General features: G+C 35.4%; 1 protein-coding gene across 1 annotated transcript in view; it reads right to left on the reverse strand.

Moving 5' to 3' along the window:
• homer (protein) overlaps positions 1 to 21,729 on the reverse strand; it is a 497,710-nt gene extending 475,981 nt beyond the window's left edge. The window contains exon 1 of the mRNA XM_069827177.1: positions 21,598 to 21,729. Coding sequence (XP_069683278.1) covers positions 21,598 to 21,623 — 26 coding nt within the window. The 5' untranslated portion in view covers positions 21,624 to 21,729. The remainder of the gene's footprint in view (positions 1 to 21,597) is intronic.
• Positions 21,730 to 27,553: the final 5,824 nt, after the last annotated feature.

The raw sequence follows: 27,553 nt of genomic DNA on the forward strand, positions 1-27,553 counted from the left end.
AGGCCGGAGGGAAAAAGACCTTTAGGGAGGCCGAGACAAAGATGGGGGGATAATATAAAAACGGATTTGAGGAGGTGGGATATGATGCTAGGGACTGGATTAATCTTGCTCAGGACAGGGACAGATGGAGGCCTTATGTGAGGGCGGCAATGAACCTCCGGGTTCCTTGAAAGCCATTTGTAAATAAGTATTATTATATTATACAGTCTTGTAAGCAACCGGAAGGTTACTATACTTAGACGTGGTTAACAATGATACTCGTACAATAAAAATACAGTAAAATGCAAAATACAACAAACAAATAATAGTAACATCTATTAAAACACATTAACACTTTCTAGCTGTAAAGTTCATTAAAAAATTTAAAAGGATTATTATTAAGCCATCTGTGTATTTTCTTTAAATTTAAAAAACCGACATTGCAAGACACCTGCGGTAATTTGTTAAATTTCAATCGAATTGCACCAGTTTTTAGGTTTTTGAAAATCTTACACTGGGTTCCACAAGGTGATAATTTTGATTCGTAGGATAACTATGAACCGTTGATACAAAGGTACAATTATTAAGATTATACATCTAAAAATGTCTATCTTAAGAACGGCTTCCTTTTTTTAAACAGGCGTTTACAATAACACTGGTCAACAATGATTTTGTTAAATAAATAATTTCGGGTGTATCTTATGTACTGGCACCTGCTGATTCCAAAAATGAAGTCAGAAATTTTCCATCACCCACCATTTTTTTTTTAATTTTGAAAATAAAAGTTTTCCTGTTTATTAGCATTTGTGGGATATAACATGCTGATTAGGAGTATTTTACATATACATTTCATACCTTTGTGTAAAAAATTGACTTATAATATTTGGTGATTTGTCACGAATAACAACAATGACATTTTCCTCATAAAACTGTAATTGCAAGGTAAAGTTCCCAGATGAACAGAAGCTTTCTTTAAAGAAAGAAGCTAATCCTGTGCTGTCTTCCGTTGTCAATTGAATTCTAATAGAAGTGTATAATACCGTACCTAATAGTGCATTTTAAGGAGCAGTGTAGAAGTGTATAATGTATAAGAAACATGTCTCGAAAGTGTTTTAATGATAGAAACAACTTCTGTTACGTGTGTGGTAAGCTCACTTGAAAAGAGCAGAGGCGAAATTTTACTCCTCTAGTTAGAAGAGCTTATGACTGTTATTTTAACAACAAAATAGACCAGAACAAGACATGGGGCCCAGAAATCTGTTATGCCAAATGTGTAACACTATTAACTGGCTGGTTAAAAGGATCCCGTCATATGCCTTTTGCAGTCCCTATGATATGGCGCGAACCTTAGGATCATTTGACAGACTGCTACTTCTGCTTGACAAATATATTTGGAATAAGTTCGAAGTCCAGACACACTGTTACAAATAAATATCCATCTTTAGATTCAGCAATTCGACCGATGTTTCATGGGCTAGGACTTCCCATACCAACTCCACCAGATGACATAACATTGACTGAAGTAATTCAAAGTGTTCTTGATGTTCAGAATGGATTACGGAATGATCCAGATTTTGTGGAAGATGATACTATAAATGAACCTCACTTTCTAACACAGGAGGATTTAAATGATTTGGTTCGGGATCTTAGTTTAAGTAAAAGCAAGGCAGAATTACTCGCCTCAAGATTGAAAGGCTGGAAGCTGCTGCAGAGTGACACAAAAGTAAGTTTCTTCCGCCAATGCCACAAGGAACTTGAGCATTTGTTTTCTAAAGAGAAGAACCTAGTTTTCTGCAATTATGTTGAGAATTTGTGCGAGTTAAGCATAAACCTGAGAATTGGCGTTTCTTCATAAACTCATCGAAAACAAATTTGAAAGGAGTGTTACTGCATAATGGAAACAAATATCCATCCATTCCTTTAGCCCATGCAGTTGGTTTGAAGGAAAACTACGAGAATATGAAGCTCTTACTATCCACTGTCAAGTATGACAATTTTTCTTGGCAGATATGTGGGGATTTGAAAATAATAGCTACCTTACTTGGGTTACAGCTTGGCTATACTCAATTTTGCTGCTTCTTGTGCAAGTGGAATAGCAGAGATAAAAGTAATCATTATATAAAGAAGAACTGGCCAAAGAGAGAGTCACTTAATTCAGGACAAAAAATGTTCGACAACACTCGTAAGTTCTGAAAAAATCTTATTACCTCCACTGCATATCAAACTACGCTTGATTAAGAATTTTGTGAAAGCAATGGTTCGTGATGGCAGTGAATTTCTCTTCCTGAAAAATAAGTTCCCAAGAATGAGTGAAGCTAAACTAAAAGAAGGAATATTTGTTGGCCCTAGCATAAGGGAACTGATGAAACATTCGCAATTCGAAAATCAGTCAAATATGCAAGAAGCAGATGCATGGTTGTTTTTCAAAAAACTTGTCACAAACTTTCTAGGGAACTTCAGGTCTGAGAATTACCGAGAACTTGTCAGTGAGATGGTTGAGAACTACAAGATCATGGGATGTAATATGTCTTAAAAATACACTTTCTGCATTCCCATCTGAATTTCTTCCCTGAAAACTAGAGGCTGTGAGCGACGAACCGGGGAGCGTTTCCACCAGGATATCGCGGAAATAGGTAGGTGCTATGAGTAAATGGTGTCCAAATATGTTGGCAGACTATTGTTGGACACTGAGAGAGATGTTCCTCAAGCGCAGTAGAGCCGAAAATCTACTTCACATACATTTTAGGTCAGTAAATGTAATTTCAGCTAAGATATCATAATACTACAACATATAGACACGAAAAATGTTTTTCATGTGATTACTCTAAAACCCTGGGTGATGGAAAAGTTCTGTAAAAAGATTTGAAATCAGCACAAAAAGGTCACTTAGAATCACCCATTGTTTCTCTTTTAACAGACAAATGTTTAAATTTTGTTGACCAGTGTAATCATTATATGCCGAGTCAGCCGAAATACGAATTGCTTTCTTTTATAATTTACAAACTTTAGATGTACCATTTCCATTGCCCCAAATTGTAATTCCTTAATTTAAAATACCCTCACGGTCCCAAGCTTTTCAGCACCTTCCTTATTAGCGGAGTAGTTGCAATATCTCGGTAAATTTTTATACATTTTCACATTGCACTTGCACGTTGTTACGTCATTACTTAAGCCGTTACTTGTAGAATGTGAAAATACTGTACATTGGAATTTCATTATTCTTAAAAATATTCATGTTGACAGATTAATACTTCAAAGGTATTGTAACATTATAGACTATTAATAAGTTTTCTTATTGTAACATTTATTATTATTTTTTTGTAAAAAAAAAAAAAAAAAGGTAAAGGTATCCCCATAACATGCCATGAAGGCACTAAATCTCTTTCAAATTATGTAGCTGCTAAGGTCGAATTTAAAAATACTAATTATCAGACGAAAATGAACCTTACGGCAGTCTGGAATGGTGAATTGCCACAAAATTACGTTTGGGTCAGTGTGAGATATGTGAATTGCCACAAAGCCATATGTGAATTTCCACAAAGGCATATGTGAACTACCAGAAGGGTATACAACTATCCGGTACAACATTTTCCCTCCCACTTTGTACAGACTTGGGACTGGGCAACCAGCATGGTTGGTGTGGTTAAAAATGTTGTTCTCTTTGTCAAAACTTAAAAAAAGTTACATACCATGGAAAAAACTTAAATTAAGTTCGGAATATGTATGATAAGACTTTCTTGTGTTAAATTAAGTCTTATTGTCACGAATTAATGTTAAAAGTTAAAAAAGTTAGAAAGTCTTACTATCACTTTCTCATTTTAATGTCTTGTTACTATATGAAACTTTCTTTATAAATTCAAATTGCGTGATTTGTCCACAGGAATATTCTTGCATGACCTTATCTAAAAAAACTTGTTTTTTCAACAAGTGAGTTTTTTTTTCCTGGATGTAATAATTTGTTGTGTAGCACTTCTAATTTTTACGTAAGTGTTGGTCTGCAATGTCTTTAGGACTTCTATATATTTAAATACTGTATAGGGAGTGATGATGGTAAAAGTTGAGTTCAAATCCGAATGGAAAGATTCGCAGGCATTAGTGGTGTGCAGTGAATGTGACTAGAAACTTGGCCACATTTCCGGCGGGAAAGTGCTACCTTCACTTATATAAGTGTCTAATAAGTAATCACTATATTTATCCACAGCAGTGTCATTAGGCTTTACTGACATGAAGTCCTCAACGAAACAATCACTCACTTCGTCAAGACGAAGAAATGGTAGGCCATAAACGTAATTCAACCATTTCCCAACTTCACCTTTACCATCAGCAAACTATTCTGAAAGGCCGAGTTGTTGCATTTTTCTGTATTACACTTGCCCCAAATGAAATGTACAACCTTCAATTTTACTATCTGGAAACATTGTTTCGATGGCTGTCTTTGTGGGAATTTCAAAGTCAATGACAAACTTAAGAGGGGAAATTCCTATATTTTTCAAAACGCATAACAGCCTAGCATAGGTTCCAAGTGTCTTATTTGGCAAAAGCGCGTATAACAAAGGTATGTAGATATTATTTAACAGGCCATGCATGGAATACAATTGATAAAAGTGACTGGTACAATATTGAAATGTCCCATCCATGCAGACAGTTTCTGCATTTTTCAGAGCTGATACATCTGCGATACACGAAAAAATCACTAACTCACTTTCTACGTCGTTTTCAAGAATAAGATATTCGCCTCTATTTGTCTTTATGGTCATTGATTGGACCTCTCGTCTTGTTTTAGGCAATGCGGGATGTCCAGCTGATCTGGCAAAATGTATATTTCGCCTAATAAGTTCAAGATTCGCTGTTGTCAACTCATGTTCATTGTCATGATTTGCCAATTCAACACAAATTATTTTTGAAGGTTTTTCTGATAAGTTTTCTATTGCTCTTCTTTTGCAAGTATTGCTTATTTCTTGTCGATTTAATTTTACCTCGACTATGCTCATATAATTATGAGTAAAGTCACACTTATCCATGTCACATATTTCTTCATTCAACCCTGTTGTGTAAACCTTCGCTCTGCAGCTTCTTTGAACACACCGATGTTTGTTACTTTTACATATATAATGAACATAAAAATTAAAATTGTTGATCACTAAAAGTTGTTTACTTTTTTTCACTGCAAGTCAATGCACTGCTATCACTAAAGCCCGGTTCAGACGATGCGTGTTTCTGTGATGGATTCCAAGGTGGCCGCGCTGATGGCTAGCCTGCGTGCTCACTTGCTGGAAGTAATGCGCTCTGGTGGCTGCTTTGGTGGCTAGCTTGCTGGATATCGAGGGTAGGTTCCTTGCTATTTTTCGTGATGGTTTGCAGGCTGGAACCAAAGATGATTATGTATCACCACTGAAACCATGTTGCCAAGTTCGTTATTTTCCAACTAAACTTGTTTTTTCTATATTCTACAGTTGCTAAGAAACAGCAATTAAATATCGGACTTTGGCTCTTTTTCACTTATGGCTTAAGTACCTTATTACGACATTTACTATTGCTAATGTAGGACTTTAGTTGTTTTCCACTCACGGTTCAGTTTCTTTTTGACCACGAGTGTTGGGAACAGATGAAACAGCAGTTTTTTTCCAATTTGAACTCTGAAAAGAGCCAGCTCCGTGAAAACAACAACCATCACCATAGCCAACACGGAAGCCAACATCGTATCCACCATGGCGCCCATCTTGCTAGCCACCTTGGAATCCATCACGGAATCAAGCACAGTCTGAACCGGCCTTAAGCAGGGTAAAACAGACACTGATACGAAACATAAGCAACTTGATCGACACAGGTACCAACCACAAAATTTACCGCAGGTAGTTTTGTGGCAATTAACATATCTCGCAGATACCAACTATAAAACTGACCGCAGATAGTTTTGTGGCAATTAACGTATGTCGCAGATACCAACTCTAAAATTGACCGCAAGTAATTTAGTGGCAATTAACATATATCTTGATCTTATAGGGTAATTCCGGGTTAGATGGCAATAGTTTTCTAAATCACTTAGAACAGGATAACCGATTGGTAAAGAAATACGAAACAAATCAAATACGTTTCTTCAAGGTTATATTTCACCACTACAGTGCTTCAGGGCGCATAGAATTCACTGACGTAATAAAAAAACACGTTTGAAATAATATAGGCCACTGGCCATCTCACCCAACATATGTGGCTGAGATGGCCATAGGATATAGGGACAGATGGCCACCATTATTTTTAAGTAAATCCGTAACAATTTTTTGTAAAACAATGAGGTTTTATGCACTGGAGTGTCTAAGTGCATAATTATAATTGTTTGGAATTTTTCAACAACTTGATTTTTTGCTTTCTTCCTCTTTTAGTGAATTTTCCTTAAAACAAAGAAATAAATTGAAACGCTTATGAACACATTACAACAATAATCCAAGGCACGACAGCCCATGAAGGACCATGATTCGACTGGCCTCACGTCCACATGCCGAAGCAGATATGGATGATCATACAACCAAAATAGAGGTATCGTGTTATTAGCACGATGATTCCCCCAGCCGTTACAACAGGCTTTCGTAACCGGATTTCGCTACCTATCATAGCTAACCAAGTGCATCACGATTCTGGGTGGACACCGGTCCCATACACTGGCTGAAATTCCATGAGAAAATTTCTTCCCCCATGAGGACTCGAACCAGCGCGAATTCCGTAACGTGAGTCCTAGGCAGGATGCCTTAGGCCACGACGCCATGACGCGGGACCTTATGAACATGTTAATAAAACAAAATCCTTAAAAGATCAAAGTAACAATATCTTTTCCAGTTTGTTTCCGGGATAGGAAGTGTTGTCTCACAAGCAAATATTCTGATGGGAGCAGATAAAGTTTTTTTTCTTCCGCCATAATAATGTCAAAAGAAGTGCTTATACAGATTTTGGCCACTAGACCGCAATTACGAGGCCGTCCAGAAAGTGATTTTCCTTGGAGCCGTTTACAGAAAAAAGCACAATTAAATGGAAAGATTTATTGAAACAGATACAGCATTGTTGCGCTAATTGTCAACGTATCTCCCACTGGAATTGAGACATTTGTCACACCTTGTGTCGTAAAAGTCAGCTTCCTGGGATCGGAACCAGCGTTTGACAGCCGCCTGCACTTCTCTGCCGATCCCATGATACGACAAATGTCTCATACCGGTGAGGAATGTGTTGAAAAAAATAGCCCAACAATTGCTGTGTCTGTTCCAATATTTTTTTTTCAATTAAATTGTTTTCTTTCTGTTAACGAGCCCTGGCGAACTTTTTTATGGCCCTCGTAATTGCGTAAAAAATTACTTTTTTTATCTGCCTCATCAGAATGCTTGCTTGTCAGCCAGTCAGAGAATATTGCCAAGTTCTTGAGCAAAAATGTAAGCGAGACTATAGACATCGGTCCCTGTAAGGGAAAAACCATTTTCCTGCATATTTAATATGGCGAACAAACCTACATCCATTGTCATTGCCTATGTTTCACTTGGTCCCATTGCAACCTTTATTGAATTGCCTGTTTTAACTCTCCTTTCCAGGGCTTTTCTTGGGATATGAAATGTAATGAATGTTTGATGTACAGAAGTGCCATATTTAACGGCTTCAAAAGCACGGTTTAAGTAATCTTCATTCCAAAGACGGGGTTGCTGCCGGACTTTGCTTTATATTTTATAGAAATCTAGAAATAACGATACTTTTAATATAATAATACTCCTCAATTGTAGGCCATCTATCCCGGAAAAATGCTGGCCATCTCTCCTTTTTTACGGGAGAGATGGCCATACCGCATAATAAAAACTGGCAGCAGCGAAGAGAACAAATACAGATAAGATAGAATGTTTAAAGATGCCTTACCTCTTTAATAATGTTTTCAGCAAATATCCCCAAAAAATGCAGTATTTTTCTATTGTTATTTCAGGAGGTGTAAAATTATTGCTTGTTCACAAACTCACCAATGGCTACAAAACGCGGAAATAATAATCTTACATTTTCGCAGGTGCAACAATCACTTCGTTTAATTAACATCTGGCGACAAACCGATTTTCATTCGAAACAGATGATTAGAATAAAAATGAGAGCGGTTGGCCGTATCACCCGCATGGCTATCTCCCCCGGAATTACCCTAACTATCTTTACTTGTTCGGGTTTTGTGGCAATTCATCCGGACCCACAGGAATCGCCTACAAGAAGAATTTAGAGTAATAAGCAGGGCGCAGATCTAAGTTCGAACAGTACAAAAAGAAAAATTCAAAGTGCAGAAAAGTATTTTCTAAGGAGAACCAAAGGTTGCACACTAATGGACAAAGTTAAAAATGAAGAAATTAGAACAGAATTGCAGACAGTTTCTATAAACGAACAAATTGAAAGCTACCGTAATAATTGGTTATATCACGTAGACAGGATGAACAATTCGAGACTACCAAAATTACTGTATCAATACCGACCGATTGGAAGGAGGGACGTGGGACGACCAAAGAAGAGATGGAGAGATATGCTGTGAGGACGGAACAGGCAGTTTGCCTATACCGTGAAGTGCAGAAGAAGAAGAAGAAGAAGAAGAAGAAGAAGCGGATTTTGATGACCTAAAAACCTTACAAAAAAACCTATAAAATGACTAAGAAATGTTAGAAAATGATCTAAAATGTTGAAAAAATGACCTAAAAATAAATAATCCTATACATAAAAAACATAAAAGATTATATATTACCAGTTATATGAACACTAATAAATATAATATAATTATTAAAGAAATTAGTAATAGACATGTTTCGGAGATGCTTCTCCATCTTCAGTGACTATTTACCACGACGGATGGGTCAGGTGATCGAACCGTCCGTCGTGGTAAATAGTCACTGAAGATGGAGAAGCATCTCCGGAACATGTCTATTACTAATTTCTTTAATAATTATACTATATTTATTAGTCTTCATATAATTGTAATATATAATCTTTTATGTTTCTTATCAAATCTATGAACACTATATAATTGGCCTAGCATGTGTGTGTTTATCTTTGAATATGAATCCTATACATAAGTAGTAAACATTCTACCTCAAATTAAATGCTCTCCTCTCCATTTGCAATAAATGATAGTTACAAATGAAGTTTGTGAAATGTGAACGACCGGCGGTTGTAAGCGAGGACATTGTTATACATTGAGTAGCTTCTTTCCACATCCGCGCTAACTGCAGGAGCATACTTGAAGATTGACAGATCATTAGCTGTTAATTCTTCTTGTATCTGCGCTGTTTTAAAACTTTCTCCTCAGAGTATTTTAACAATTGTGCACAAAGTTTTGTATCCTGGATTTTTTTATAACACAGGCATGCCAAAACCCTGCACATTGTGCAGTTGTGCTGTGCGATGTGCAGTTCCTATTCCCCTACCTGGAGGAAGTGAATCGGCTTGGAGGGGAGCGCGTCAGGGCTATACAGTACCTGCAGTAGCATATCAGATTTTGTTTCAGTAACAGATCAGTACGGGTGCTGATTGAGCTGTCACTGTGAATGCATTATGAAAAATAAAGTGAGGAGTTCACAGATATAACGAAGAAGAGAAATTAGGAATCATGTAACATAATTATTGTGATAATGTTTTCCTCAGCCAACAATAATGTTTTTTTAAATGAAACGCTTTCATCAGCCCATGTCGAGGAAATAGTCTTGTGACAGTTTAGATCAGATTAGTAAAGTTCCAAAATATGGTAGTCTGGGAAAATATATAATGGAAAATTTTCCATCTCACGTCACTAAATTATGTTAATATACTCACATTAATAAATCTTTAAGCTTGACATAAGAGAATGTCGTCGCTTCACAGTTTGTGAACTACACTTTTAATTTCTTTCAGTGACGCTCCCAACTTGTCGATACTTGTTTTCAAAGTTTTCCAAATAAACTATATGTGAATTTAAATTCTAAGCTTAATTAATATTATTTATTAATATTAATGTTAATTTATATTGACATACAGTAAGGAAATGATTTCAGTGTAAAAAGGTCACAATGTTCTAGTACATGTAATTAATTGGGAGTATAATATTTTCTTCAACATTTGTGTACCAATGGTCCCAATATATAATAATAATGCTCGACGAATAATGAAAGAGTAGGATCTATTACTTTAAAATAATTAGTACCTACTACGTAAAATGAAATACTGTGTTCGTTTTTTGTTGTTTCGAAAACAATGCAATATTTTTTTTCTTCAAATGCTATATAAAAATCATATTAATAAATTATGCTTTAGAAACCACTACTTTGTGAAGTATAACTGAGTAAGTCTTAATGTTTCTCGTATTACAATTATCAAATATAGACACTGATAATAACTGTGTTTTCTTTTCCTTCTGCTAAGTGTGTTTATAATGTCCAAATGCCTATTTAATCGAATACTTGAAGCGCAGAATAGATTATTGTACACCCCTCCAGCGAAGACTGGTAAGAGCAACGCTTGAATGATGCAGTCCGCACAGACTGGTGATTCGCGCACATAACTACACATTCGGTGTCTCATTTCTGGCATGCCTGTCTAACGGAATTCCTATGTTTGGAAAGAAGAGCGTACAACAATTCAGCAGAAAACTTCATCTCCTATTCTACAGTACTGTGCAGATTAGATGGGCCAGGCAAAAAATTAGAGATAGAAGCTTAATATAAACATTTATTATTTTTTATTTTATATTTAAATAAAAAATTGACCTCCTTTCACTTTAATTATTTCTTTCACCCACTTACACATTGAATCAATGGGTTTCCCGCACATTTCCTTCACTTCTGGATCCCGGTACCACATTTGGATGACACACTCAATCATAATTTTTTAGTGCAGTTCAACTTTCGGATTCGAGCCTTGAAATGGTCCACTAATGTTCTATAGGATTGAAGTCGGGTGAATTCCCTGGCCATTGTCAACGTTTTCATGGTCATGAAGTTCCTGGAGTTGTGGCAGGGAGCAAGATCCTGCTGGAACAGCCCATCACCTTGGGATCAGCAGAATTTTGTTATACTTCATACTATTCATCGGTCCTTCACCAAAGTGAAGGACCTCTTGTCCGGAAGCTGTGAAATAGCCCCAAATACTGTGTAATATGTAACGTAAATTTCGAAAAATTCTATCTTGTCCCAACTAATTTGCACAGTACTGTATTTCTCTTCTTAATTTTGACAACACTTTCGAGGAAATCCTTTCAGACCCCGCATTTGAATAGGGTAGTGTCAGTACCAACTTTGCTAGTTTTCCTATATTGGTAAATTTTAGTTCGTTATAGAAGTCATTAACTTCAATTAAAATCATCTTAAAATTTTGAAAAAAACGACCAAAAAATTTCCTCAAAATTTTAAGAATGATGTAAAAGATTGAAACAGCGAAAAATGACCAAAAATTACGTAAAAATTCTACATTTCTGTAACCAGCAGCTCGATCCAGGATTTACGGGCATTGCAAAGGATGTAAAGAAAAAAGATGACGTCATCAAAATCCGCGTCCTGGTAATAAGATAATATTATTCATTGTTGGACACGTACGCGAAGCGACTAAGTTCGATCTGTGTAATGCAGAAACGTTAAATGCAGAAGGTGCAAAGGCAAATATTGATACAATAAATTACGGTATTTAATTTAGAAGTATGACTACTAGAAATAATTCTTGCCATAAAAATATCAACGTTTCATTAAATACATAACACGAATATGATTGTTCATTATTTTGACGCTCCCTCAATTCGACGCCTCGGGCCATGGCCCGCCTTGCCAGCCCCTTGAGCCGGCCTTGAGTGCTTAAACCAAGATTAAGAATATGGAAAATATGGGATATGAAATGCAGAAGAAAAGCAGACATCGGAACACATTACAGGAATTATCGGGGGCGGCTCTACAATAAGAACTGCAGAGCTGCAGAACCGCCATTTACGTCGACCTGTAAATTTAAAAATTTAAAACGTGCTTTTATGTAATCTAGTTCATTGTTTCATTTATATTCCCAATTCATTCTCCTTCGATTCGAGATTTTACTTCTGTATGAGCCTTGAACTGCTCGAGAATTTATCTGTAGTGTATTTTTCGGATCTGTGATCGGCAGTTCCTGGAGATCAACGTAGGATAATTGGCAGCAGAAAACTGGTTTCCTTCACCGTCCCATAAGGCTGCATTAGAGCTACAACTGAAGCAGCTCTCTCCGAATATACAAAAAGAACCGCCAACACCCCCATCTCTTTATGACCTGCGTAAGGAAAATACATAGGCTTCTGGCTTTACTACATATCATTACAGTTCCAGTGTGTTATAGTACTGTGGGTGGTGTGATGTTTAGTCAGTGTTTCTAAGAAAATATTTCATATTAAAAATTACTGAAATGAAAACCTGGTCGACCAACTCTTTTCGAAATTAAAAGAGAAACTGCACGTTAACTTAAGAAATTAGGACGTCCTGCACCAAATTTAAATATTGAAATTTCTGTAAAAAGTAGTTATTTTAATACCTAAATGTGTAATGGAAACTATTGGTTTTTTGCTGCGCTCATGAAAACACTTTCACCTCATTTGTATCATCTGTTTGGAGGAGTAAATACTTGAACAAAGACCGGAGTGAAGGATTTAGTTCATTTGACTTAAAAAAATAGAAAAGTATGAAAATTCTAAAACTCACTTCAACAGTCAAACAGATTTGTCATTGCTAGAAACAGAAATATTCTAAGACAGCTTGATTTTGCGTATTGGTCTAACATTCAGAAACAAGATGAAAATGTTTCTAAGAATAGATATGTTCTATCTAAAATAATTAACTCTGTGAAATTCTGTGGCGCATTTGAATTAGCGATGCAAGGACTTTCCGAATCAGAAGATTCAACAAACCGCGGTATATTTCGGAATTTGACTGATTTTACTCCACATTTAGATTGAACTTCCAAAGATCATTTATAGGGCTCGTCACAATTCAAAGGAACTACAAAAACAATTTAAAATGAATTGCTGGATAGCAATTATCGAAGGAACTTAAAGAAGCTCATTATGTTGCAATAATGGCCGACGAAACAACGGACACTGCCACAAAATCACAATTAAATTAAATTAAATTAAAATGGTTTTAGTCCTACGTTACGATTTGAGGGAGGTGGGATATGATGATAGACACTGGAGTAATCTTGCACAGGCTAGGGAACGATGGCGGGCTTATGTTAGGGCGGTAATGAACCTCCGGGTTCCTTAAAAGCCGTAAGTAAATAAGTACTGAAATCTTTAAAGAGTCTGGCAGATTTCTACTGCAGCACATCGTTTGCTTCAAAGGACTGGATCACGTCTCTCACAGAGTCAAAATGTTCACAGTAATAAGTACAAACATTTAACCAATATCTCCATCTATTAATTACTGGATATGGTGGGATAAGCACTCCAAGATACATTTGTTTAAATTCCGGCACACTTGCAGGAGCTTTAATAAATACATTTTTAACATTCATATCAATTCATCAATATCTGGAAATTTTGCTCACATTTGTTCAGCAGCCCTATGACATGCTTTCATCATACTTGTTGCTGCGCCAGTTACAAATAGCAGCTCACATATTTATGCTACACACCCTATGACCAGATTTTGTTTGAAACATTTCTGAAGAGCCCACTTACAATTGGATGGTGATTAGCAAAAGTGATCCAAGCGCCAAGATCGCGAATGAGATAATTGATCAATTGTAAACTTTTGCATAATAAAATCTAAGTAAAAGCTATTTTTTCCAAAACTGGGGGAAAATTAAGTAATAATGTACACTTTACTAGGCACATATTAATTCTCACAAATATTAAAGCCTTATGCCATGTTTTATTAAAAAATGGCGTTTGGATCATTATCGCTTAATTATATAACTATTAACTTATTCTAAGTTTAGCAACAATGAATCATTCACTAAATTTTGAACAATTTTATGCACGTAAATATAACATGATCAAGTTTTTTCAGCAGTATTAATTTGACATCACAAATACAACAGAGAAGTATTTGTAACCTTCCTTAAATCCAATGTCCTATTTTGGAAACTATTCAGCTTCTTGGTCACTAATATCTTCTTCAAAATCAACTACACCATTAAACCCTTCGATATCATCGATGAAATGATCATCTGCAATAAGGGAACGGTAAAAGTGCTTGGCATCACTGAGAATCAAGTGTAATATAAATATTAGATCTTCAAGCTTCTGATTTTTTCTTGAGATCAAAGTGGTTCAAAGAGTTCATTTTTTATTTTAGTAGGTTATTTTACGACGCTTTATCAACACCTTAGGTTATTTAGTGTCTGAATGAGATGGTGATAATGCGGCGAAATGAGTCCGGGGTCCAGCACCGATAGTTACCCAGCATTTGCTCATATTGCCTTGAGGGAAACCCCCGGAAAAAACCTCAACCAGGTAACTGCTCCAACCGGGAATCGAACTCAAAGAGTTCATAAAAATTTGAGTTAGAAGGCCTCCCTCGCTGTTTCTTCTGCATATTAACAGTGACATAGTCCTTATCATTATGATCTGTTTTATGTATAATTTAAATGGATCTTCCTTTTTTAACATTATTTCGCGAATTTCATCCAATTAATTTTGTTTTCTTTGGTGTTACAAGAGGATTTTTTTCCTACACGTCCTCATTACATTAATGTAGTCTTTTTGTATTGCATTGTATTTATTTACATTCCTTGTCCGTTACATTTCGACAATAGTGTGATTTGCATCTTGGAATTTTGTTTATCTGGTTTACTCCTTTCCTCTGCAGCTGCATTTCTTGCAAGTTCCATGATTCATATATTGTTCGAGATTAAAAGAATGTTCACATACCACTTGTTTTTCTAGAGGATGTTTGTGTTTCTTAATATTCATATGTATTTTAACATTATGAGAAGAAACATTTACGTTACATGATAAAGAAATGTTCGTCCCCATCAACACAAAATATATGTCGATTTATATTCGGAACCATATCGTCTCAGTTTATTAAGATTACGTAACTTCTGCTTCGGCATCTTTATTTGAACACCACATACTTAAACACGTAACTTATGAACGCCTTAGCACGCATGCCTTATACTCATCTATGGAGGATGGAGATGTTTGGGTCTTCCTCCGTAAACAAACGACTATGTAAGTCGCAATATTACTTTTTATTGCAACCTTTTCATAGTCCTGCTTATGAGGTTCAAAACTGTCCTCGGGCAGTAGACTAATAAACAACCCGTAATATCCACTAGAAAGTGACCGAACACAGCGTTCATCAGACAACAAACTTATGTAATTTTATTCACGTAGGCCTATAATAATAGTTTAATCACAGTTCAATTAATTTCCCGTTGTTACAGAATGCAGCCCTCTTTTATAATTAACCGTTTAAGTCCCTGATTGATGAAATTTAGACTTTGAAAAACTGTAATCTTAATAAGAAATAATTATTAATCATAATTCACTGAACTACTTTTATCACTTAGAAAATGAAAACTGCAATCATCTTATTCAATTCATATCTATCTACAACATTTTGAAAAAATTTATGGCAAGATATTTTATTATTAATGAGGTCTCTGTGTACACTCAGCATGCAGAGAACAACCAGCTACTCCTCGGTCGTTGCAGGTCTCAACCAACTCTTCTTACGGTATTTACGCGGTCATTAAAAAAAAAACCCAAGAGAGGTCAAGTGACTAGCCCTTGAAATCCCTGAGGGCGCCCATGTATGTATATACTGTATGTGTGACTAAAAGTTAATTTAATGTACAAAATGCATTGTGTGTCAGTATTTAAAGCTCAGCAGTGAGTCAGGTTATCAGAAAAACGTTTACAGAATATTTAAGACTTGCTCACATAAATCGTAGATTAGTAGTAAGCTCTTAGTAGTATTTTATTTAATGGCACTTGCAACTGCACAGGTATTGCGTCAAAAATCAATGTGAGTGAGAAATGACCGAGAAATTTTTGCCTGGAACCTTATGTCAGGACAAGGTTCTTTTACCTAAATCTACGACCCGGGATTCTTAGCTTCACTTCTCTCCCAATGGAGCCCTGCTAACGATTTCATCACTATTTAAAATCCACCGCCCTCAGATGAGTTTTAACGCGCGAGCCTCGGATCCTTCGGGTAGCATGACAACCACTAGACCATCGAGGACAACATCAAAAGCAATAAAGTACCCTACAATAAATTACGTCGTCGTCTTCCTAATAAGTATTAGGCCAAGTGGCCTGTTACGGTCTCAAACTAGAATTTTCAATCCATCCCTTCTTCGGACGACCCAGAGATCTTTTGCCATGCGGGTGGTAATGAAACAGTGCTTTTGGAATTCTGCATCGATCCATTCGTTCGAGATGACCCTTCTACTGAAGTTGATATTTGCTGATGAACTGCATAATGGATTCTGTCTGAAGTTCTTGTATTATGTCCTCATTTTTGTGTAATTTCTGAATACATGTAATTATAATAAAAACTATAATAATATATCACAGAAAATCAGAAACACGAGGCTGGTAATATTACATATAAATACTGAGCAGCGATGTCACTTCTTCTGTAAAAGCTAGAAGATACATACACAATGCAATTAGACCTAATTGTAAAATGTGTATGTGTGTGTATCTAAGGCCTGCCCACTTCACTTGCATGATTCGGGTTCCGCATACTGCGGATAGATGGCAGGACTGTGACCCATTTTCGAGCTGCACACAATTTCGGCGGGCCACGCTATGCATGATGTGTATCTGTGGAGAGTTATGTCGTGTACCGGGATGATTGTATGTGCAAGTGTAGTGTAGAGTGTAACTTGTTTGCATTTAATGAATGCAAATTTTATACACTGACGCAATAATAAATCTGGAATAAAGGAAATGGTTACTTTTGAGACGTATGTGCATTTAAAATCCATTACAGTAGATTTTAAAATCAGATAAAAAATTCTTCCTTAGTCGGACACACAAACTTAAATTGGCTATCCAACACACGAACATATGTCTTTGACATCAGAGCTACAAAAAATCAAGCCACAGAGCATTGTTGGTTATGTTTCCAGTGAATTACATAATTATAATATATAATTATAAATTTATTTTTCCTCTTGTAAAATCTAACTTCGCATGTACTTACGCTTTTAAACTCTGCTAGACATATCTATAGTACGAGTATAATGTTACTTTAGATTCATATTGTTCTCGTTAGGGTTATATTTATGGATTTCCTGGATTTTGTTGCATTGCACCAGTAAGGTTTGGGAGAGACTTTTCATTTTTTCATAATTCATTCTTGACTGCTCACAAGGGAAGTGTACAGGGTGTAAGTTGAGTTGTTTAATGGGACTTGGGTCACAGGAAGTAGACACATAATTGTCTGTAAAAACGAAGTTCGTTTCGGCTGACATACAGTATACAGAACTATATATGAGATATTACTCCCTATTGTTGCCTACTGGAGCCGACTTTAATAATATATTTGCGCTATTTCTGTTCACATCTCCGAATCTACTTTTGAGTGGGTAAGCGAATATTGTGCCTATGACTGTAATCATCAGTTTTACATAACATAAATCACATAGATTTTAATTTGTTTTCTTCTTCCTTTTAAGAATGAAATCTACAAATCCTGTAGCAGTTACGCATCTTTTGCTAGAACATTATGGAGTAGTCAATGGTGTCCCAACGACATAAGAGAAATGTTCAACCAAATCAAGAAAAATTCTTGACAAGGAAGAAGACATCAGAACATTTGGCTACAATGATGTTTATATTCATGATGAGGATAAGCCTCATGAATTTGGTGATTCGCCAGACGACGTATCGTATATGATGAAGAGATTTCTCCTCACCATCAGGAAGCAGTTTACAATCAGAATATGAACATTCTCCAAAGAGGCGAACAACTAATTATCCAAGATTGACTGATGAATATCTGGAAAAAGCTTGGCTTTATTGGACCAATGATGTCACAAGACATCAGATGAATAGGCCTACTCTAACGCGATACACGTTGCGTAGGCAACAATGTCTTTTTCGAAATGCAGAAGACACACTATGAGAAATCAACGTAAGAATTCTCGCAGATTTTAAAAGACTTGTTGCCATTAATGCCTTTATTCACGACACACATTACGTGCAATCGCTTTAGAACATAAAAAAGTTGTTAACCCAAATATTCCTTGAAAGCATCACAATCTTGGGTGTGAAGTTCAAACGACGGAATAATATTGTATCTAGAAAAATTACTCATCGTGTTGGACGCAATTATTCAACTGCAGAAGTCGATCTGCAAAATAACGTTGATTCCTCCATTGAAAAAGTGAAAAATCTTATGATTTCCAAAGCAATTCAACCTCACCAGGTATTTAACACTGATTAGAATGGATTTAATAAAATAGCTCATAATTCACATAGGTACACTTCTCCTGGTTGAGTGTTAGAGCTGCCAGGTTAAATAAACCATCATTATTATTATTATTATTATTATTATTATTATTATTATTACTGTATTATTATTTCGTGCTAAAAAAGCAAACGTGTCCTCGCTTCAGTGGGTTCGGCTGCAGCTACTTCTCATTCGCATATGATTATCTTATAGGCTACTTACTTACAAATGTCTTTCAAGGAATCCGGAGGTTCATTGCCACCCTCACATAAGCCCGCCATTGGTCCCTATTCTGTGCAAGATTAATCCAATCTCTATCATCATATCCCACCTCACTCAAATCCATTTTATTATCCTCCCACCTACGTCTCGGTCTCCCTAAAGGTCTTTTTCCCTTCGGCTTTCCAACTAACACTCTATAAGCATTTCTAGATTCGCCCATACGTGCTGCATGCCCTGCCCATCTCAAACGTCTGGATTTAATGTTCCTAATTATGTCAGGTGAAGAATACAAAGCGTGCAGTTCTGCGTTGTGTAACTTTCTCCATTCTCTTGTAACATCATTCCTCTTAGCCCCAAATATTTTCCTAAGAACCTTATTCTCAAACACCCTTAATCTCTGTTCCTCTCTCAAAGTGAGAGTCCAAGTTTCACAACCATACAAAACAACCGGTAATAGGCCTATAACAGTTCTATAAATTCTAATTTTCAGATTTTTTGATAGCAGACTAGATGACAAAAGCTTCTCAACCGAATAAGAACAGGCATTTCCCATATTTATTGTGCATTTAATTTCCTCCCAAGTGTCATTTATATTTCTTACTGTTGCTCCAAGATATCTGAATTTCTCCACCTCTTCAAAGGATTTATTTATTTTTATTTTATTGGGTTATTTTACGATGCTGTACAACATCTCAGGTTATTCAGCGTCTGAATGTGAAATGAAGGTGATAATGCCGGTGAAATGAGACCATGGTCCAGCACCGAAAGTTACCCAGCATTTGCTCGTATTGGGTTGAGGGAAAACCCCGGAAAAAACCTCAACCAGGTAACTTGCCCCGACCAGGATTAAATCCCGGGCCACCTGGTTTCGCGGCCAGATGCGCTGACTGTTACTCTACAGGTGTGGACTCTTCGAAGGACAAATCTCCAATTTCTATAAGTATTTCGATTTCATACAATATTTTGGTTACGAGACATAATCGTCTTTTCGGGATTTACTTCGAAACCTATCGCTTTACTTGCTGTGCCAGAAAATGAGTTCCGAGGCTTGTATGGATTCGTAACAAGCTGTTTTTTTTTTTACGGTGATGGGTTGTTAGCCCATCGTCCAACCCCCAAGCTGGAGGACCATCCCTTATCGTCTGTCCACGACTGCTTATTCAATATATTCGCAGCTATATATATCTGAAGACCATCTCCTCTATCCGCAACCTTATACCAATAATTTCTGCAAATGGTAAGCTTCATTTTCCCTTTTTATATGTTGGTCACAGAATCAAATGGAAAGTTCCCTAACAATTTTCTAGATTCATCTGAAATCAAGACCTATGCATATACTACAAAGTTCGAATATGACGATAAAGCACCTTCATGTCTTCCTTCAAGACGTCTTCTTTCAGACTGTCAAAGAAGAAAAGATTGTCCTGATTGTTGATTCCTGGAGTGAACCTAGTGATGGAGATGGATCCTTAAAACCCCTTAAGTTATTTCAGACAATATCGACTTTTCATTGGAACCAGTGCCTGAAAAATACACTGGACTTGTTAGTCCTCTCGATTTTTACTTTTCCACAAAAGAATGTTGCCAAGCATATTACAGGTATATCTCTCATCCTAGCATCAGATTACAATATATGATATAGGGATAACTTAATCAAAATGCAAGCACTTGTTCACTTTCAGTTTTCCACTCCTCGCTTTCAGTCTTAATCAAATATGCTTTTCACAAGTGTGGATATAGGCCTACAGATGAAGAGCCTACTCCACTCATGAATCCTATGCAGTACTGTTTTGATAGTAATGGTAATAACTGTGACACTTGTGAAACACTTGCTTTTATGCAATGTGCATTATGCAAATTCTTAATGTAAACCGTAAACTACAGACATGAAAATGCCTTAAATAGCTCATATTTAAATATGACGGTTTATTGCTACATGACTTTTGAAGCCTCATAACTCTTGAAAGGATGAACGTCGGCCGAAACGTTTTGGAGTCGACTATCTGCCTGCTTTCTATGACCCCAAGTCTCACTAAGCAACTCAACTTAAACCCCGTACACTAACTTGTCATTCTATTTCCAATTAGGCCTGATGTAAGTTTGATACTTTTGATCACTCAAAACTTTTTCCACAAATTCTGACATGAGATTGTACTACTGAAAATTCACATTAGAATATGTTTGGAATCTCACAATCTCTTTTACTATATTGCCCCGTTTTATTAATTAAATTTAATCACATTAATGAATTAATTAAATAAACGAAGTGCACTGCCAAGATTCCGATCAGGACACCTCCAGTCATTGAAAATAATTAGGCCTAGTAGACTACAAGATTTCCTTATTTGTACTCTAACGTCTCTAACACAATGCAATACCTATACATATGTTTAATGTTTAAATAAGTTATAATGAAAATAACATCGAATCAGAAAGTCAATCAGTTCTAAATCTACTTAAAAAAATACAATCTCATGAAAATGGTCTGAGGCCAAGGAATAAACGTAACAACACAAAATAATTAATTGTTCTTTATAAAACATATAAGTGGTAATATACCATCACCACCAGTAATAGATAACATGATTGAGGCACATCTAATTATGAAATCCATCATAATAATGATTAGAAAATTTGAATATAACACCGCCAGATCACAATAACCTCGATAAAGAAAATGTAAACAAGAAAATGATAATACTAGTACCCAAGAAAGATGGGTCATTCTACTATTAATATTAACAAAAATTGCACATCGACTGGTCCTCTCATGTCTGTTAGCTAGTATTTACTAAAAAATATAGCATATATCTTATTAACGGCCATGTTCAATTCTAATTTCATTCATGTTGACGATATTTTTTCACTTGTGAGGGTGAGGTTCACAACCCTCTTGTCTGCTGTCAATGAATGTTGTGTGACCCTAATCGTACCATCATTCAGATACAAACCACGTCTTTCACTTAAACGCAATCATTATACACAATATGCAATGTTCTTTACTTACCCCATGATATCCTTTCCCGTCGTCATTTACACCGATTAAACATAAAAAATCACAAAACTTACTACAACCATTTTTATAGAGGGGCCACTATGCCGGAAGTGTAGACTACGTCATGACAGAACGAACAGGAAGAGTATTTGGATGCTTTCCTTTGTCGAACATAATATTCAACAGAGCCGTTTTATAATTAAACAGATAGCAATGATTTGTTTCAGTTTTCGTTTTAACGATATTTCCTATGATAAAGAATTAATAAAAATGAATAAGAAATTTAAAGAATTACAACGGACAATGTGTGTTATGTGTAATTCTTCTAAGGACAACAAATTAAATGAATTAGGATATTTGGTTTCTAACGTTGGCTAGCCTGAAACCATTAATTATGACAGGAGAATGTTTATGATTTTGACATATTTGAACATAATATGTCAAGGAAAATTGTTATATTTTCAGGAAACCCTTTTAATCAATGTGGCACTTTACTCTGTACATATTGACATTTTGTGCATTTTTTATTAGCTACACTTATGGACAGATATATTAGAAAGCCGGTTTGTTTTGAATTGTAGGTTAATGTCGCATTTTCCCCTTCGGTAAAGTAGTTACAAAATATATTATTAAATAAAACACGTTAAGCCGTTGCTACTCATAGTTTCATCAGAGAGATGCATTACAGAAAATAGTAAGACGATATACTGAAGCGGTTGCATATAATTCTAAAGGAAACATTGGAATGTGTGCGTTTATGACTAATATAATGGATACCGGTACGGTAGATGTCGGGAAACGCAACGAATTTTGATATTCATTAGTATGTTGGAGCAGGAATGCAAATGACTATTGCGATACGATGTACTTCCATTAGACGCAATAAAACTTACGTTGGATATATAGATGAACAAAATAAAATTTAGGCTAAACTAGCGCTGATGTAGTTCCCTTTGTGCTCCGCTCATACACCTTGCAGATGCGATCAACTACACAGTAGTCCCTGTCTGAATAGTTTACTAGACATGATTTTAGTCAGTTTATAACATTTTTGGTCCAGGGAAAATATACATCTTTTATGAATATACAACAATGGCTGACTTAACGGTAACGAATAGGCCTACCGGTACTAGGAAACTTCCAAAATCCCTTATATATTTAACGATTTTCACTTCGAAATCATAGGAACTACCTCAGCGCTAGTTTCACCAAAATTTATTTACTGAATTCTAACTATGTATTTTATAGCAATAACAGGGCCTATCGTAAATTTTTATACCAACATAGATTGTCCCATTCTACATGATTTGAATTGCCTAACATCACATTGTTTTACGCATTATAGAAATGTTTGTTTTTTTCTTAAAAGTGCGAGAAGGGGTAATAAAGAGCAACCAAAGCCATCCTTCCCTGCTAGTGATCCACCCTACTCTAACAAACTAGGGTCTGGCGACCGACTCATGGCAATCAATACAACTGTTACACTACTAGATTAGAAACTAGATTAAGACTTAGAAATAAGTTTGACGAAGCAAAGATTTGTAAAAATCTATATGATATAAACTACTACTACTACTATTACTACTACTACTACTACTACTACTACTACTACTACTACTACTACTATTACTACGACTGCTTACCTTGTGAATGGGTGGTAACTAATCTGGGGGACACTCCTATTATTCGAAAGCCCAAGAACAGGACCAAGTGGACTAGATAAAAGCTGATGATGATGATGATGATGATTATGTTATGGCGCAGGAACTCGGAATTCTTATTGACATGTACGGGTTACAAACAATATTTTTTTTATTGATGGCTATTTGTGATAGAGAAGGAGGTGCACTCTACACTTTCAAGATCCTTTCAGGAATCATTCTCACTAAAGGTTTAAATTAAAGTACATTTTTAGAGAAATTGTATCTTGTTATGTTTCGATGTAATTCATTTTTTAAATCTGCAAAAAAAACAAACATGTTTTTCTCGTTTACCTACAGTACTAATGCTTTCAATCTTGAATAATTCTGATTCGTAAGTCCTATAGAGTTGTTCTACACTTCATTTTAAAGGGAACTTCATAGGGTTTAACTTGATATGTCACTTGACTATCTTTGGTAAAATAAAAAAATTGAAGAGATCAAATAAACTTCTTTCAAAAAATTTTTGAGATAGTGTTTTTCTTTTAATTTTTAAAAAATATATAGCCTATATATTTTTTTAGTATTGCTACAAACTACAAAACCTGAAACTTTTAGATTGGGATCTCATTGTAATCAGGAGATAAGAAATGTATTCTAGACCTAATGTAATAATACTTTAAAATTCTAATTCAGGTAAGTTACCAAGTGTTATATGCCAGAAACTTAGGAAACCCGCATATTATAAATCAAACTTAAAACAAGATTAGATAGATACAAGTTAAAGTTTTTTACCTAGTAAAATAATAAGTTTTTTCTACAATAGTGCGTGAAGTGCAATTTCACTCACTGTTAGCAGTGTGTGAAGTGAGCCTTTTTAACACGTGCGTGAAGTAAGCAAAGTGTGTGTGAAGTAATAATTTGAGGCTATCAAAGAAAAAACATTGTATGATACACATTCAGTGAAGTTGTATTTTGACAATCAAGCATGTACCTATTTGAGAAACTTAGCAAAGCTTTGTTTCTCAAACCTACACTCCTCTCAAAATACTAACCACTTCTCGAACCTGTATCATAAATTACTATTCTAGCACCCTGTACTTCTGTTATCAAATCTCTTATTTCTTCTCTGTTGATTTTAAAAGTAATTTCTTCTTTCCTCTTGAGTTTCAGATTCTGTTAGCCACCAATAAATTCTTGCTGTTGTTGTAGGACCCACTTTGGTCAATACCGCAATTTTGTGCACAACTAATATACCGGTATCAGGAAATTGGGGATATTTGAAGGACAAAGAAAATCCATGTGGTTCCAAAAAACTTATTTTTACTTCGTTGCCTTCTACTCTTAATAAACAACCTGTTCATCATTTCATTCCAATGTTGGCATGCAACAAAGCCGACAATGTTGTTGATATTCACACCATCAACTGTTACCATTATTTTATACTCAAGTCCTCTGAAAATTAGTACCTCTTAACGAAAACTCTAGTCTCATTTACAGGACTGTAACTGTGAAATTGTTGTGTTTGCTGATTGAAACCTACTCTTCAGAATCTTTTCCTCTACTAATCATTTTACCATTCCTCCCACACTATCACAAGCATTCTTCCCATGTGAGGTTGCGAAAAGAATTCCACTCAGCCTTACTGTTAAATTATTTCTCATTAAGGATGTTGGACTTATTTTTTGTACTGTGATGCTGCTTCGTCTGAAAAGTAGCGAAGGTTTTCGAGGTAGTTTGTTTTAAGAAGTCAATCATGAAGCAATGGGATAAATGAATAGCAACAGTATCGTGAACCATATAATCAGAGAAATCACAAACTACAATACATTAATTTTGAGGTAGATATTCTTTCAAATGTCGCAAATAGGTACATTGTTGAGCAGCGATAAATGAACATCTTATAAGTTTTGGTATACTCTCAGACAAGTCAACTAAAAATTCTTGTAATAGTTTCCAGTACTGGTACAGACTTATTATCAATCTGCATCTATTGTTTGAGATTCACATTTTCAATACTGTTTACCTCAAAAGGTCTTTACAACATTACATTTTTTATCACTACTCCTGATCCCATTCTAACAGTTTCAGGTTTTGTAATTTGTAACAATACTGATGGATCATTCCATAGTGACACATATAACATTTGGAAGTAACTATGATCTGTGCAGGATATTTAATTAAATACTTAGCAGTTCATGAAAAAGACATCACTGTCTTTTAACGTAGGCATTCGAAAATATAAACACAAATTCTTAATGAAAAGGAATAATTAATAATGTGTAGCCAACATTTGCACAGGCCACATTCCAGAGGAATTTAGTGCTCATGATGTTGTTGTTTAGTGAACTGTCCGAAGACAGATCTGAACCTCACAAGCAATACCAAGAAGGCACCACTTATGAAGCAACTAGGCTAGGAGATAATGGAGTAGGGTGGCCAGTTCCTTTCCCCCTCCAATGCATACATCGCCAACTAGCTATGGCCACTAATTTCTCATAATTCCTAGTAGTAGCTAGTCTTCTTCTTCACTTCAAGGAGTAGGCTTCCAGCCTAATCTGGCTTCATCCAGCAATCTTTTCCTAGGACGTCCTATATCTCATTTCAAAGTTTGTTTTATAATCCTATTTTCTCCCATTCTCTCTATGTGCTGAATCCATTTGTGTATTTTATTATTAAGTGAATATATATTAAATTCATTTCTTGTATTGTTACTTGGTATTTAAACTCTTTTGTTTTTCTTAAAACTTCATCTCTGCAGATTCTATTTTTTGTTTATCTTTCCTTGTAAGAGCCCATGAATTACTTCCATAAATTATGATCAGTATGGCCATAACATTGTAAAATTTAACTGATGTTTCTCTCCTAGTCTTACAGTATATTTCAGAGTTCTGTTGATTGTGCCACAAATTGTTTGAAATGTATATGCATTATTAATCTTTCTCTCTTCCGTAACTTAAGTCACAACGTAGGAAATTGAAGTGTGATACCTACTCTATGATATTATTGTTTATCATTATTTTGGAATGTAAGGGATATCTTACTTTAAATGCCATTACTTTTGTCTTTTGGTGTGAGATTTTAAAATTGTATTGCTCGCATATCTGGCTTAGGCACTTTTGTATTATAGCTTGATCTCAGCAAACATTATTGTGTTTATATTTCCACTCCCAGGGTTTAATTATTCCTAAATTTATCTCTTCTTTCTATTGTCTGTGTCGTCCATATAAATATGTAATAGAGTGGATGATAAACTACATCCTTTTTTCACCTCTCTGTTTATATTGAGGGGCAAAGGAACTGGCCACCCTACTCCATTATCTCCTGGGCTAAGGTGCCTTCTTGGTATCACTTGTGAGATTCAAATCTGTCTTCCTATTTACTCTATCGAAGGCTTTTTCAGTCTATTAATCCTATATGTTTTTCCAAATTGTATTCTCGTCTCTTCTCTATTAGCTGTCTAATTATTGTGACATTATCTCGGCATAATCTTCCTTTTTGAATCCAATCTGTTCATCTAATAATAATTTATAAGCATTTTTTTTTTCAATCTAGTATTGTTAATTATTCTGGCATATAATTTATATGTTGTATTCAGAAGGCATATTCCTCGATAATCCTCACATTGTCCTCCTTTCTTGAAAAGGGATGTAACTTCAGTTGCTGTCCATTGAGTCTGAGATTTCTTTTTTGTTCCAGCATTCATTTATTAAATGTAGTCGTCTAAGTTCTAAAAAGCGCCCTTCATTCTTAAGTAGTGCAGCGTTGATGTCATCTGGGCCTGCTGCTTTTCTATTTTTAATTTATTTTAAAGCTTCTTGTAATTCTTCCATTGTGATGTTATCTCCTTGATAGTTCGTAAAGTTTATTTCTATTTATTCCATTTTTTAACTCTTCTTTTGTCTATACATTTTGTCCATTGTTCTTTTCCTATTATATGTAATTTTGCTGCCTTTTTTTCGATTCTATTTAGCTGTTTCAGAAATTTATAAGCCACTCCTTGTCTGCTGTGAATGTCATTTTCTATATTTGATATTAATCATTCTTGTTGAGCTCTTCGAGTAACTAGGTTCAATTTCTTCATTCCATATTCTTAACTCCTTTCTTTCCTAAGGCTTTGGTGGCAGCATAATGCATTCCTTGATGTTATTCAATTCTTCATTTTTGTTATCCTACATTATAACAGTTTATTTCAGTGTTTAATTAATAGTTCATAGTATTTTGTTGTTTAATTTGTAAATAACTTTTGTATACATGTAACTCTCATCTCAATCAAATTGTTGGATTCTTTGTAAGTTCATGCATATGTATATACACTTTTTGCTGGT

Source organism: Periplaneta americana, chromosome 1 (assembly GCF_040183065.1).
Source record: "Periplaneta americana isolate PAMFEO1 chromosome 1, P.americana_PAMFEO1_priV1, whole genome shotgun sequence".
NCBI classification, from domain to species: Eukaryota; Metazoa; Arthropoda; class Insecta; order Blattodea; family Blattidae; genus Periplaneta; species Periplaneta americana.